This window comes from Epinephelus lanceolatus, chromosome 20 (genome assembly GCF_041903045.1).
Source record: "Epinephelus lanceolatus isolate andai-2023 chromosome 20, ASM4190304v1, whole genome shotgun sequence".
Lineage (NCBI taxonomy): Eukaryota > Metazoa > Chordata > Actinopteri > Perciformes > Serranidae > Epinephelus > Epinephelus lanceolatus.
The window spans coordinates 666569-682703 of NC_135753.1; the positions used below are offsets into that span (position 1 = coordinate 666569).

General features: G+C 45.9%; 1 protein-coding gene across 1 annotated transcript in view; it reads right to left on the minus strand.

The window, feature by feature from the left end:
* Positions 1 to 16135, minus strand: part of arhgef4 (Rho guanine nucleotide exchange factor (GEF) 4) — a 463081-nt gene that overhangs the window by 355547 nt on the left and 91399 nt on the right. Inside the window, exon 2 of the mRNA XM_078162707.1 lies at positions 4419 to 4548. Coding sequence (XP_078018833.1) covers positions 4419 to 4548 — 130 coding nt within the window. The remainder of the gene's footprint in view (positions 1 to 4418; positions 4549 to 16135) is intronic.

Genomic DNA, 16135 nt, shown 5'->3' on the forward strand with positions numbered 1-16135 from the left:
TGTTGAGAGCTTATCAGTTGAGTGAAGGTGACCCAGTGGTTGGTCACCAATTATCCTTTGATGTCAGGATGCTGAGTAAAAGTCCTTTAGTGTGAATCCAGAATAAGCAGGCTTGATCACCCTACACGCATATCCATGTAGTGCGATGTATGTGGAGTTACAGCACATGCAAAATGTAAATCGGTGTTTTAGTTCCACCCAGCACAAATTCAACATAGATTCACTGAGGTGAAATTATCAAGAGTAACAATAACTGCAATATTATGGCATCCCAACAACAGAAAGCAGATATAATCTAGCCTGGAAATCCAGACCCAAATCTAGAAAGATTTAGGGTCTGGCTATGAATAAAATGGCCCAACTCAAGGGGCGGCACCAAGCATGCATTTGAAAATATCACTGCACGCAATTGGATAACACTACGACCAATCAGAACAATACACGGGGTGACATATGCAGAGCGCTACCAGCGAAGCTAACTGGTAGATTAGACTCTTGCCATATCCGGTTGGCAAAACAGCAAAAACGTCCTTCTTGCAAAGGAAAGATTCGAGCGCCATCTTCTGTTAATCTTTTAGAGAAAAAACCAAGGCTAACCGTGTGTTCACACCAAACGAGATGGACGCGATGTCATCGCCCGTAACGCGAGTATCGTGTCGCTTGATCACAAATGTCACCTTTTTGATCATCGCTTCATCGCTATTTTCTCGTCAACCATGGCTGAGTTAACTACCGTAGCTGCTCTTTATCTGTTGTGGACATCTGATTTGGATCGGAGACCCAAACGCCACCGTGTCTGGGTTCACAATATCCTCCAGAAACGCACACAGCTGGGTGAATATCATCACCTCCTGCAAGAGCTGCGTCTGGATGACGGTCGTTTCCAGCGGTACTTCAGGCCGACACTGGCCCAGTTTGAGGACCTGTTGGCCCGTATCGGTGCGAGGATCTCCCGCCTGGACACCAACTACAGGCGCTCCATCCCAGCTGCGGAGTGCCTGTCCATCTGTCTCCGGTTTGTTGCTTATAATTTCTTTATGAATGGTTGGATATCAACGCTGATTGGATGTCGCGGCACAGCGTCACGTGATGTCGCTTGAAAAGTTAAAATTTTTCAACTTCAAGCGACACATGCGATGAGGCGATGGACGCGTCATCGCTTCATCGCGTCACTCTTATCGCCTGAAACGCGTCGCCCGAAGCGACATCGCGTGTCATCGCGTCATTTACATTGATTTTGAATGGAAACTTGTGGCGTTCATCGCGTCCATCGCGTTTGGTGTGAACGCACAGTAACTCATTCATTGTAGCGGTCGAAGCCGTTTCAAACAACTGGTGTTCATCCGTAGCCATCTTGCAATGTTTACTGAGTGATTACGGACTTCGTCTTCGCAGCACTGTCGTCATCTGTTTAGCTTGCCTCTGGCTCGCCTATATCAGATACACCAATGTATTGGTGCAGCTCAGCTACAAGGGCATGGGTAATGAGCATCATTACTGATTGCCAGAGTGACTCGCTGAGCAAATTCAAATTGTGCTCTAGCGAGAACTCTGGATTTCCAGGGTAGATATAATCTGCATCACCCAACATAATAATCTGAACTAACCAAGGTACTACAGTATACCAGGGTATTGAAAGTATGATTGTATGATTTTCAATACCATCAAAAATATAGATGCTTCTCTTTCTATAAACTGATATGGTGATGCTGTATTGAGGCGATGTAGTGCACAGCACACACTATCCATAGATTGTAAAAAATAAAGGATGTAGATACTGTGACATCACTCATTGCTTTGTGGACTCCTGTTTTGAACCCCTGAGTCTGGCATTTCAGCTTTTGCCTAGGATACTATCGGCAGATAGCCTGTCACTCAAAGCAGCCCACCCTTAATTATGTATAACTTTAAGCCTTGATAAAATGTAAACAGGTGACACAAAAAAATCACCCTCTGTACAGTTGTCATTCAGGGGAAGAGACCAAGCTGTAAACATGTTTATTTCTGCTGTAAAGTTGGACATTTATGAGAATCAGTGCTGGGGGCACCACGTTACTTTTGTAACAGTAATATATTGTGTTTTAGCAGTAACAAAGTTGCATTATCAACAGAATTTAAGGTGATATTATTACATTTAGAATGTCACGTAGCATTACCACCCAAAATTAACTGTTGATTGTTTTCATTTTGCGTCCATCCATACCGCTCTACTTAGGCCAGTGCGCCACCAGAAAAAAAGATCCCCCGAGGGGTGATGTGTATTGTCATGTCACTACAGACTACATTATAGAAGGGTGCCGGTGTCACAGCGTGCCACCTGTTCAGTGTGTTTCCATTAATGTAACAACGTACAACATATCCCATTCTGTTTTCTTGTCGTAAGGCTGCCTGAAAGCAGTGGGAATAAGTTCGTTTCTTCATCCGTTGGATCAACACATCTGGCCTGGGTGATGTTAGTATATGTTGGAGATGTTTCCATTCACAGCCCCAACAACTGCAGAGCAATGCCAGCACACAGTCCAAGTCTTATGCATACTGTAACTCTCTCTCTGGTGCTGCTGTAGCTAGTCAGCCCACCAGGAACCAGCAGGTGGGTCTTCCAGCTCCGGTGTTTTAATTTGCACTCGTCATAGGGACTGACTCGCACGCCATTCCATTTGTTGAGCTAACCTCAACATTTGTTTATTGTGTTTCATATCATAGGCCCACAAATATTGAACCGTATCTCATTTAGACTTTGATCTTCTGCCTGACCCTCCCTGTGTCCAAGGCTATTTATTTATTTAAAAAGGTCTAGGCTATTTAATTGTTCTATGTCTAATGATTTTTTTTTTTTTTTTTTTTTTCATTTTAAGTGGTAACCACTGTACGTGAATACATGAATGGGCTAGACCTGTACAGCACTGGATTTTAAATGAGCTGTAATAAACTAGAGCTTGTGCGCTTTGACTAGCTGCTGTGAAACATTACCCTCATCCATTTAAAATGAGCATGTGTTCTTCTGAGCTAATTTTGGTCAAAGTAGAGTAATAAGTAACTTATTACTCTAAGTAACTTATTACTCTACACAGAGAGTAATATTGTAAAGTAACTTATTATTTTCAAATGACGGTAACTAGTGATATGGAATAGATTACATTTTGAGAATAACTTGCCCAACTCACCTGGAGACCATCGAGGAGGTGGGGGAGAGGAGGATGTTAGCAAAGCTGATATCCATCATGGACAACACCTCTCACCGCCTTCATGAGACTGTCCGTGCACTGAGCAGCTCATTCAGCAGCAGACTGCTGTACCCACAGTGCAAGAAGGTGCGCTACCGCAGGTCATTCATCCCATCAGCTGTCAGACTCTTTAACAGGAACTGTATAAATCATCACTGCAATATTCCACATCTATAAATATATTGTGTATATATTGCAAATAGTCGTGTGTACAGTTAATTCACTTTAGTGCCTTACTTTTTTATATATATATATTTTTTATATATATTTTTAATTCAGAAAGATATGTACATATACTTTATACATATTTTGCTATTTTTTTCTCTTTGTTTCTCTCTTAGTATACATTGCCACCCTTGACTTCCTGTCTGTGCTTTGAGCTGCTGTGATATGTGAATTTCCCAAGTATGGGATCAGTAAAGTTTATCTCATCTCATCTCATCTCATCTCATCTCATCTTAAAATGTTGATTTTGTATGTGATCTGTCATGTTATTGTCTGCCCAGCCTGATATCTTATGGTCAACTGGAGGCTGAACATGGGACACACATATCTATCCTGCCTCCTCCAGTGACTATCGACTAAGAATCATGGACTATTTCCCCTCAGTATTTGCTGTTATAATGCTTACTTCATTTAAGAATATTCAGTCATTTACATTAGCTGATCTGTCTGTCTACTGTAATAAAATAAGCGTGACATACTGTTGATTACATGAAAAAAAAATACTGTCACCAAAATAGAGAAGTAGACTAAACTGGAACTATGTCCTTCCCAAAGTAAGGTCCATCATTTCTCTTTTGTTTTTGATACCACTTCATGCAGCTCTGAACACTACTGCCAGCCATCTGCACTGCTGGACAGCACCACCCACAAATTAGAGCAGTCAACAGCAAATCTTGGCGGACGAGGCACTTGAAAGTTTGCCTCTCATTCACCCATTCACGCACACAAACACACACACACACACACACACACACACACACACACGCTCAAGGACACTTCAACATGTAGACAGTAGGAGCCAGGGATCAAACTGCCAACCCTGCAGCCAACTAGTGTCAGTGCCACACAGACACACCATGATGGAATAAAAACAAAAATCTGCCAGTGCACTATTCAACAACCCCAGGTGAATTTAAAAAGCAGTGCAGTATCTAAGATGCAGAGGACTAAAGCAGAGTGGGTACTTACAGGAGTAGGAGAAGTGTCTTCTCCAGCCGACATAGTCAAGGCCGATGGGTGTGCTCTGAGAGAAGCAATGAGCCTTGAGGGGCATCCCTTGGAAGGCCTCAATGGGCCCTAAGGTGAGTTCAGCGTCAGTCTATGGAAATAGAAGAGCATTATTACAAATCACTTTTTGCATAACATTGCAAAAGCTAGGCCTATCCTGTCCCAAAAAAAGATGCAGAAAAATTGGCCCACGCTTTTGTTACCTGGAATAGTGTAATTCCCAGGTATAGTCTTTGATAACTCTCCAGCTCCACCCATTCGCGTTTTGCGAATTGGGTCTGGCAACGCCCGGCTATCTCTGCACTGGCTCCCTGTAAAATCCAGAATTGAATTTAATATCCTTCTCCTAACTTACAAAGCTCTAAATGGTCAGGCTCCGTTATATCTTACAGAGCTCATAGTGCCCTACTATCCCACCAGAACTGTGCTCTGAGAATGCAGGGTTACTTGTGGTTCCTAAAGTCTCCAAAAGTAGAACAGGAGCCAGAGCCTTCAGCTACCAAGCACCTCTTCTGTGGAATCATCTTCCTGTTTTGGTCAGGGAGGCAGACACCGTCTCCACATTCAAGATTAGACTTAAGACTTTCCTTTTTGATAAATCTTATAGTTAGGGCTGGCTCAGGCTTGCTTTGGACTAGCTCGTAGTTAGACTGACATAGGCCTTGTCTGCCGGGGGACCTCCTATATTACACTTGCTATAATACACCGAGCACCTTCTCTCCTTCTCTCTCCTTTGCTAACACTCATGTCCTGTTACTGCATCTCGCCAACTCCGCTCTACTGCATGTCACTAACTCGGCTTCTTCTCCAGAGCCTTTGTCTGTCTGGCAGTTTACCTCGTATTGCAGCTGTGCCTGGATTGTGTGATGTGGTTGTGCTGCTGCCATGGTCCTGCCTGATGCCCTGTTATTATTAGTCATACTTCTACTGTTATTATACACATATAATTATTGTCACATACATATACTATCAAATATTATATTTACAACATATTGTACCACAATAGCCATAATTATTATTATATTATTATTACTTAAATTAATGCTGTTGTAAACTACTGTCATTACTGTCTGTCCGGGGTCTGCCCATTGGTCCGACATCCCATTGTTCCGACCATATTAAACCCATCGTTCCGAAGTCTCGTTGTTCCGAAATCATCATGATGCCCTGTGGTTAAGGTCTGGTTAGGTTTAGGCAGAAAAACCACTTGGTTAGGGTAAGGAAAAGATCATGATGTGGGTTAAAATGAAAAAGAAAGTGGCAAACACATAAGCCATGGTCCTGCTTCACCTCAACCCTTTCCCAGCTGACCCAGAGCCGGTCGCGGCACACCATCAAGGCAGAAATACGCCCGCTGGGAGCCGTTCAGCACAGCGGAGAGCTCCCCACACAACCCGAACCCCAGAGTTAACAACAGGAGGTTATGGTGTTTCATTCTCTCCTCTCTATGACACATGTATCTCGACCAGTAGCCTACTTTTGTTGTGTTTGCTGATCCTCTATGGTACACAAATACAGTATAGCCTAGTACAATCACATATCAGAACAACGGGACATCGGACTAATGGGATGTCGGACCAATGGGCTGTCGGACCAATGACATGGCGCCGTCTGTCCTGCATCTCTCTCTGTCTCTGTCTGTCTTTATGTCTCATTTTGTCATATGGAATGCTTTAAATGTATTATGTTGAGCTGTTCTGTACAACATCTATTGCACATCTTTCCATCCTGGAAGAGGGATCCATCCTCAGTTGCTCTTCCTGAGGTTTCTACCATCTAACATCCGTAAAAAATCGCAATGCACAGAAACCTTGCACACTAGTCCGGTGCATTTTTTTGTTTGATATCTGAATGGGCTTGTAACCGTTTGGAAATGTTTTGTAACTGTGTGAAAAAGTTTTGTATGAATGCATTCAAATCCGTGAATGTGTAAAAAATATCCGAACAAATACATTTAAGTTTTGAATCCGTACAGAGATCCGTAGCTGTGCATGACATTTTGTGAACAAATGAAAAAGATTTGCACAGTTACAAAAATATTTTGCAGTTATGGATCAAAGATTTACAGTTAAAAAAACATTTTTACACTTACAATTTTTTTTTTTTTTTTTACAGTTACGTATCAAATTTTCACAAGTAGAAAAAATTTTACAGATACGCATCATAGCGTCACTATCCAATCATGGAGCCAGGGGACGGGCCGTCTTTGCCCCTGGTCAGTGGCTGCAACCTAATAATTTTGCACCAAGAGAAAAAGGAGACGGACTTTCCGACAAGAGGAAGAAGAAATGAAAAACAACACTGAGGAAGAGAACAGTAATAGTAAGTCAATGCATATAGTAATAATAATGATAGATAGATAGATAGATAGATAAACCGTAAAAGATTTACATTTTAGCAATCAATAATATGGTTAGATAAACCTTAAAAGTTTTACATTTTAGCAATCAATAATATTTTTGTAACGTTAGCTAATGAAGACGTTAAGGGTATAACAATAATTTAATGTTGTCGTGGTTGAATAGTAAAATTGTTAGTATTCTCTGGTAATGTCTTCACTGTGTTAGCAGGCTAATTTAGCAAAGTAACAAGCGGCAACGTTACATTGGTTTTGCTAAAAGAAATAAAAGTATGTGATATAACAACACATCATTCATATTTACACTTAGTGTTCATATAATTGTTTTGTGTGTGTGTTTGTCTTCATAACAGTTAGTTATGTTTCTGTATAACTACAGTCAGACTGCGTGTATCAGTGTGTGTTGCAATGGATCCTCCAGGAGACATGCTGTCTGCTGAAGCACAGGTGGGTTGCTGTCTATTCATGCTAACCAAGCTCGTTCGGTAGCCGTCTTATTTTAATAGCCCCCTTCACCATTTTCCCACATAGATAACACAGTATTGTCACAAAGAAGTGCCTTCCAGGGACACTGTGTGGTCAAGCTATCCGTGGTCAAATTAGCCGCCCCTACATTTTGAGTGCACTCATATTTTAAACGTTATGGTAACTGCATTGAAAAAGACCACAAAGAGCAGATTGCCTCAATAAGTAACATTTTTCTTTCGTTTTTCGGACTTTCCAATGACAAGTGTTGCCGTATTCAAGTATTACCTAAGAGGCAGAGGCTATGGAATCAAATCTGTACAAGACGTAATTATACATAGGTATAATATTATGTACAGTAGTTATATAATCAATCAATCAATCAATTTTATTTATAAAGCCCAATATCACAAATCACAATTTGCCTCACAGGGCTTTACAGCATACATCATCCCTCTGTCCTTTGGACCCTCACAGCGGATAAGGAAAAACTCCCCCAAAAAAACCCTTTAACGGGGGAAAAAAAACGGTAGAAACCTCAGGAAGAGCAACTGAGGAGGGATCCCTCTTCCAGGACGGACAAACATGCAATAGATGTCATACAGAACAGATCAGCATAATAAATTAACAGTAATCCGTATGACACAATGAGACAGAAAGAGAGAGAGAGAGAGAGAGAGAGAGAGATGCAGGACAGACGGTAATGACAGTAGCCTACAACAACATTATTGAAAGTAATAATATTATAGTTATAGTTCTGGCTACTGTGGTACAATATGTTGAAAGTATATATGAATATCTGGCAGTATACATGTGTGACAATAATCATATGTATATAATAACAGTAGAAGTATGACTAATGACTAATGATGGCAGCAGCAGCAGGAGGCATCTGGCAGGACCACGGCAGCAGCACAACCACACACGTCACGCTATCCAGGCACCGCTGCAATATGAGTTAATCTGAGAGACAGTGGAGCAGAAAGGCTCCGGAGAAGAAGCCGAGTTAGTGACATCCAGAATGGACGAGTTAGCAAGATGCAGTAATAGGATACGAGAGAGAGAGAGAGAGAGAGAGAAGGAGAGAAGGTGCCCAGTGTATTATAGGGGGGTCCTCCGGCAGACTAGGCCTAGGTCAGCCTAACTAGGGGCTGGTACAGGGCAAGCCTGAGCCAGCCCTAACTATAAGCTTTATCAAAGAGGAAAGTCTTAAGTCTAGTCTTAAATGTGGAGACGGTGTCTGCCTCCCGGACCGCAACAGGAAGATGATTCCACAGGAGAGGAGCCTGATAGCTGAAGGCTCTGGCTCCTGATCTACTTTTGGAGACTTTAGGGACCACGAGTAACCCTGCATTCTAAGAGTGCAGTGTTCTGGTGGGATATTAAGGCACTATGAGCTCTCTAAGATATGACGAAGCCTGACCATTTAGAGCTTTATAAGTTAACAGTAGGATTTTAAATTCAATTCTGGATTTTACAGGGAGCCAGTGCAGAGAAGCTAAAACAGGAGAAATATGATCTCGTTTCTTAGTTCCTGTTAGTACACCTGCTGCTGCATTCTGAATTATCTGGAGAGTTTTTAAGGACTTTCTAGAGCTACCTGATAATAGAGAGTTACAGTAATCCAGCCTTGAGGTAACAAAAGCGTGGACCAATTTTTCTGCATCTTTTTGGGTCAGGATAGGCCTAATTTTCGCAATATTACGCAGATGAAAAAATGCAGTCCGTGAGGTTTGTTTTAAATGAGAATTAAAAGACAAATCTTGATCAAATGTTACTCTGAGGTTTCTTACGGTAGTGGTAGAGGCCAGAGCAATGCCATCTAGAGAAATTATGTCATCAGATAAAGAGTCTCTGAGTTGTTTGGGGCCAAGAACAATAACTTCAGTTTTGTCTGAATTTAACATCAGGAAATTGGTGCTCATCCAGGTTTTTATGTCTTTAAGGCAGTTATGCAGTTTAGTTAATTGATTACTTTCTTCTGGCTTCATCGATGAATACAACTGTGTATCATCCACATAACAATGGAAATTTATAGAGTGATTTCTAATGATGTTACCTAAAGGAAGCATATATAGAGTAAATAGGATTGGTCCGAGCACAGAACCTTGTGGAACAGAACTCTGGAACAAAACAAACTTTAGTACATAAGGATGATTCATTATGAACGTCAACAAACTGAAAACGATCAGATAAATAAGATTTAAACCAGCTTAGTGCAGAACCTTTTAGGCCAATTAAGTGTTCCAGTCTCTGTAGCAGAATTTGATGGTCAATTGTGTCAAACGCCGCACTAAGATCTAATAAAACAGGTACAGAGACGAGTCCTTTGTCTGAAGCAATCAGAAGGTCATTTGTAATTTTAACTAGTGCTGTCTCAGTGCTATGATGCACTCTAAATCCTGACTGAAATTCCTCAAATAAATTATTATCATGGAGAAAATCACACAGCTGATCTGCGACTACTTTCTCAAGGATCTTTGACATAAAGGGAAGATTAGATATTGGTCTATAGTTGGCTAACACCTCTGGATCCAGGCTGGGCTTTTTTAGTAGAGGTTTAATTACAGCTACCTTAAAAGACTGTGGTACATAGCCTGTTAATAAGGATATATTGATCATATCTAATATATGAGCGTTAACTAAAGGTAAGTCCTCCTTAAGTAGCCTAGTTGGGATGGGGTCTAAGAGACACGTTGATGATTTAGATGAAGAAATCACTGCGGCCAATTCTTGAAGAGAAATTGGGGAGAAGCAATCTAAATATATATTAGGTCTTACAGCTGTGTTTGAGGTTAGATAGGTACTATCTGAGGGCAGGAGGTCATGAATTTTGCCTCTAATAGTTAGAATTTTGTCATTAAAAAAGCTCATAAAATCATTACTGCTAAGGGCTAAAGGAATACAAGGCTCAATAGAGCTTTGACTCTCAGTCAGCCTGGCTACAGTGCTGAAAAGAAACCTGGGGTTATTCTTGTTTTCTTCTATTAATGCTCAGTAATAGTTTGTTGTGGTATTGTGGAGGCCCCTCTTATAAGTTTTGAGACTGTCTGCCCAGATTAAACGAGATTCTTCCAGTTTGGTTAATCGCCAATTCCTTTCAAATTTTTGCGATATTTGTTTTAACTTACGGGTTTGAGAGTTATACCAAGGAGCGAACTTTCTTTGATCAGTGATCAATTCGGAAGAGGTTAAAGTCGGTACGGGAAACCTCTGTTACTTAAGGACTTGGTATTGAATTTAACGACGGAGTAATCATTTCCTTAAATTTTGCGACAGCACTATCTGATATAAATAGACTTATTGTGCAGTACGTGCAAAGTGTTCTTGTGTTTAAACACACTATACTTTGAAGAGTATAAAAAATGCAATTAACAATTAAATATAACATCTAAATAGAAATATCATATACATATGTACAGTAGTTATATAAATAGACTTATTGTGCAGTATGCGCAAAGTGTTCTTGTGTTTATTCTAACAGTTCAAGTTCTAATGAGTGAGTAGTGCAATGTCCAAGTAGATAGTCAAGCTGTGTGTTCTTCACCTTGTTAGCAGGCTAATTTAGCAAAGTAACATTAAGAGGAAATACATTGCTTATCCTCAGACAATTGGGGTCAGAAATAAAATCCTGAGTACATTATGACATGGACTAACAAAAGACTCCTATGATGTGTTGTTTGCCCAAAAATATATTTTTCAGATACCTGCATTGGGTTAATGTGAAAGATAAGTTTTATGAAGGAGAAAAAATGTTTTTTGGGGGGCAGGTGTAAATCAAAACAAACCAATCACGTCTTGCCTTTTGACAACTGACAAGTGGCTCAACCTCACACACCTCATCCCTCTCCTCGCATCACTGCGCCGCTAACAGCTGTTAGCAGCCAGCATCGGGATAGCCTTTCCCAGGTGAGAGCTGCTGAAGGAGAAAGATAATGCAAACACAGCTAACAGCAGCGGTAACAGCTGTTAAAGGCCAGCGCTGCTGTTAGCTGTTAACGCTGTTAGCACCGCTGTTAGCCGTTAGCCCTGATTGCATTATCTTTCTCCGTCAGCAGCTCTCACCTGGGAAAGGCTACCCCAATGTTGACCCTTGTTTTTTCAATTCGTCAGTCACGTTGCCTTTTTGATTCCCTTTTGTGCTTTCTTGGTAAGTGTCATGCCTCTCAGCTGCTCTGCCTCCCAGTTATTTGTCAAGTTTGTGTTTATCATTCCCCTGTATTGTGTTTCATTATTTTCATTCACTTCCTGTCTTGCTTTGGTACTCACTGTTGTGTCTCATTTCAGGTGACTTCACTTCCTGTCTTTGTCTGATTCCCTCCAAAACCTCACCTGGGTCCCCTCCCCCATGTGCCTCACCTGTGTCTCACACCCCTCTGTGTATATAAGCACCCTCCCTCATGTGTCCCGTTGCCAGATCGTCTTGTGTCCCCTGTGTCCAGCGTTTCCAGCATTCTTTCCTGTGATCAGATCGTCCGTGTAAGACCTTTTTTGCCTTCCCGTGTTTGCCTCTAGCCTAGCCCTTTTGTACCTCTGCCAGATATTATTGCCTTATGTGTACCGACCTTGCTTGCCTGTTTTTTGACTGTGGATTTTGGACTTTGCCTGATAATTATTGCCTTATGTGTACCGACCTTGCTTGCCTGTTTTTTGACTGTGGATTTTGGATTGTGGATTTTTGGACTTGGTTGCTTTAATAAACTGCTTCTCAGATTATCTTGAGTGTCTCGCTTTTGGGTTCACCTCACCTTGGCTCAGTTCCCTGACAGAACGATCTGGCCAGTCATGGACCCAGCAGACCTCGAGTTAATCAGGGCTGCCATCCAGAAGCAGGGGCAGCGTCTCCACATGCAGGAGGAGCACATGGAGTCGGTTCGCCACGGCATTCAGAGCTTGGTCGCCCAGCACGAGGCTGCGTTTAACACCATGTGCGGCCAAATTCAGTGGTTGACCAACCAGCTCAGCCCACCGCCGTCCAGCGAGGCTGACGATGTCATCCCTCCTGCTTCACCTCCAGAGCTGGAACCGGTGGATCCGTCTCCAGTGTCTCCGCTGGTACAAGCAGCAGCTTCTTCGCTTCATCTCTCCCGACCGGAGAAATTCTCCGGTGACTCCGGGGACTGCAGACCCTTCCTGACGCAGTGTCAGGAAACCTGGGCTACGGGAGAGTGGAGCAGAAGGGTGCCGCTATGTGAGTCTGTTCAAGCTTTTTCTAATGCCTTGATGAACATTTTTCAGCATGTTTCCCCAGGCAGGGAGGCCGCTTGGGCACTCATGGGCTTGAGGCAAGGGAGGCAGAGGGTCTCAGATTACGCCATTCACTTCCGGACCCTGGCTACGGACAGCGGCTGGAACCCGTCGGCACTCATCGACGCCTTCCTGCTTGGTCTCTCCCCGCAGCTGAAGGATCACCTGGCTCCTTTGGACATCCCCGAGGACCTCGACGCTGTCATCACTCTGGCGGTGAAAATCGATAAGAGGCTGTGGGAACGAGGGAGAGAGGCGAGTCGGGCTGCTAATTCTCCGCACATCCTCCAGGGATGCTCGCCCTCCAGGCCGGATTCCTGGCACCGCCGCACTTCCCCTCCTGCCGTCGACTCGGAAGGGGCTTCTCCGACCACCACTGAGGAGCCCATGCAGGTGGGAAGGGCTCGACTCACTCCTGAGGAACGACAGAGGCGGGTACGGGAGCGGCGGTGCATCTACTGTGGCCAGCTGGACCATTTCCTCGCCCCCTGCCCGTTAAAAGACTTTCTTTCCTTGGTGACCATCTCCTCTCGCTCCTCTTCTCTCCAGCAGGTGGTGCTAATTGACTCCGGGGCAGACGCGGACCTGATGGACCAGCGGCTGGCCAGGCAGCTGGGGCTGGAGAGGGTGGCGCTGTCTCAGGTGTGCCAAGCAACTGCACTCAATGGACAAGTCCTATGGAGAGCCACCCACCACACCGGTCCGGTGACTCTTATATTCCCAGATGGTCACACGGAGACCTGTAGCTTCCACCTGTTCCACTCCTCTTCGCATCTGCTGGTCCTTGGCTTCCCCTGGCTCATCGCACACAACCCGCATGTCGACTGGTCCACAGGCCGAGTACTGTCCTGGGGTCCGGACTGTGCACACAGGTGCCTCCCCGCACCACCTGCTCCCACGCCACTGCTCACGGCACGTGTCTCCATTGCGGGGTCAGCCCCCGCTCCTCCACTGGCTTCCGAGTTGGACAACATCCCTCCTGAATACATGGACCTCAAGGAGGTTTTCTGCAAGGCCCGAGCTACTTCCCTACCTCCGCACAGACCCTACGACTGTGCCATCGACCTCCTCCTAGGCACCTCACCTCACCTGTTCTCCCTCGCTCCTCCTGAGAGACAGGCCATGGAGGACTACATCAACTCCTCCCTGGCCGCAGGGATCATCCGCCCGTCCTCCTCTCCCGCTGGAGCAGGATTTTTCTTCGTGGGGAAGAAGGACAAGACCCTGCGTCCCTGTATAGACTATAGAGGACTCAATGACATTACCATTAAGAACAGATACCCAATTCCCCTCATCTCCACCGCGTTTGAGCTCCTGCAGGGGGCCCAGATGTTTACCAAACTGGACCTGAGAAACGCTTACCACCTGGTCCGAATCAGAGAGGAGGATGAGTGGAAGACGGCCTTTAACACCCCCACTGGTCACTACGAGTACTTGGTCATGCCTTTCGGCTTAACTAATGCCCCAGCCATCTTCCAGACTTTAGTTAATGATGTGCTACGTGACATGTTAAATCAGTTTGTATTTGTCTATCTCGACGATATTCTCATCTTTTCCCCAGATCTCCAGACTCATGTCTCGCATGTCCGTCGGGTCGTCAGCGTCTTCTCGAGCACCAACTCTTCGTCAAAGCCGAGAAGTGCGAGTTCCACGCCCCCACGGTCTTCTTCCTGGGGTATGTCATCCGCCAGGGAGAAATCGAGATGGATTCGGAGAAGGTGCGGGCCGTGAGGGACTGGCCGACCCCAACCTCACGCAAGGAACTTCAGCGCTTCCTTGGGTTTGCCAACTTTTACAGGAAGTTCATCAGAGGCTTCAGCAGTGTCGCTTCGCCCCTCCATGCCCTCACATCTGCCAAGTCCAAGTTCTGCTGGTCTCCGGAGGCCGACGCAGCCTTCAACTGCCTCAAGGTCTCCTTCGCCTCGGCCCCCATCCTGGTGCTTCCTGACCCCCATAGGCAGTTCATCGTGGAGGTGGACGCCTCCGACGTCGGCATTGGGGCCGTCCTTTCGCAGCGCAGTGAGAAGGACAACCGCATCCACCCTTGCGCCTTCCTATCCAAGAAGCTGACCCCGGCCGAGTGAAACGACGATGTGGGGGACTGAGAGCTTCTGGCGGTGAAGGTTGCCTTAGAGGAGTGGCGGCACTGGCTGGAGGGGGCAGAGCAGCCGTTCCTGGCGTGGACCGACCACAAAAACCTGGAGTACCTGCGCACCGCCAAAAGACTAAACTCGCGGCAGGCCAGGTGGGCATTGTTCTTTGCACGATTCTGTTTTACCCTGTCTTATCGCCCTGGTTCCAGGAACGTCAAACCAGATGCCCTATCCCGTCTGTACCACACTGACACCACCTCCGCCGAACCTTCACCCATCCTGCCGGTCTCCTGCATTATGGGGGCAGTCTCCTGGGAGGTCGAAAACCAGGTCCTCCAGGCCAATGCCGGTTCAGCTCCTCCTGCAGGCTGTCCCGCCGACCGACTCTTCGTGCCACATCAGCTGAGATCCCAGGTGATCCACTGGGGCCACTACTCCCTTCTCTCCTGCCACCTGAGGGCTTGACAGACTGTCTTCGTCGTGAGACAACGCTTCTGGTGGTCATCGCTTCTCCGAGACGTCCAAGAGTACGTCGCAGCCTGTCCCACCTGTGCTCAGCACAAGTCATCCCGCCGCCCGGTGTCCGGCCTCCTGCGCCCCCTGCCGATGCCTCATCGACCCTGGTCCGACATCTCACTGGACTTCGTCACCGGTCTCCCAGTCTCTGAGGGTAACACAGTTGTACTTACCATAGTCGACCGTTTTTCTAAAATGGTGCACTTTGTTCCTCTGCCCAAGCTGCCCTCAGCCCGAGAGACTGCGGAGACCATGCTGGCCCATGTCTTCAGGCTGCACGGACTTCCCCGAGAAGTGGTGTCGGACCAGGACCCCCAGTTTACGTCGCGGTTCTGGAAGGCTTTCTGCGACCTGCTGGGGGCACAGGTGAGCCTGTCTTCCAGCTATCACCCCCAGAGTAATGGACAGACAGAGCGTCTTAATCAGGACCTCGAGACGGGCCTCCGCATCCTGGCATCACGGAACCCCACCTCCTGGAGCAAGCAGCTCCTTTGGATTGAGTATGCGCACAGCACCCTTCCTAGCGCCTCCACGGGCCTTTCGCTGTTCCAGTGCGCCTACGGTTACCAGCCTCCTCTGTTCCCTGCCCTCGAGAAGGAGGTGGGGGTCCCTTCTGCAATGGCTCTCATTCGGCGCTGCCGACACACCTGGATTCGGGCTCGCCAGGTCCTCATTCGTACTTCCAACCAGTACAAAGCAGCAGCTGACCGCTGTCGCGCCCAGGCTCCCTCCTACACCCCGGGCCAGCGGGTGTGGCTGGCCACTCAGGACCTCCCTCTCCACGCCCAGCCCCGTAAGTTGACGCCACGATTCATTGGACCATTCCCAGTGTCAAAAGTCATTAACCCCTGTGCCATTAAGCTCAAACTCCCTAGGACTATGCGCATCCACCCTACCTTCCACGTCAGCCGTGTGAAACCGGTCCGGACCAGCCCACTAGTGCCGCCGTCCACACCGCCTCCTCCTCCCTGCATCATGGATGGGGAACCGGTCTACAC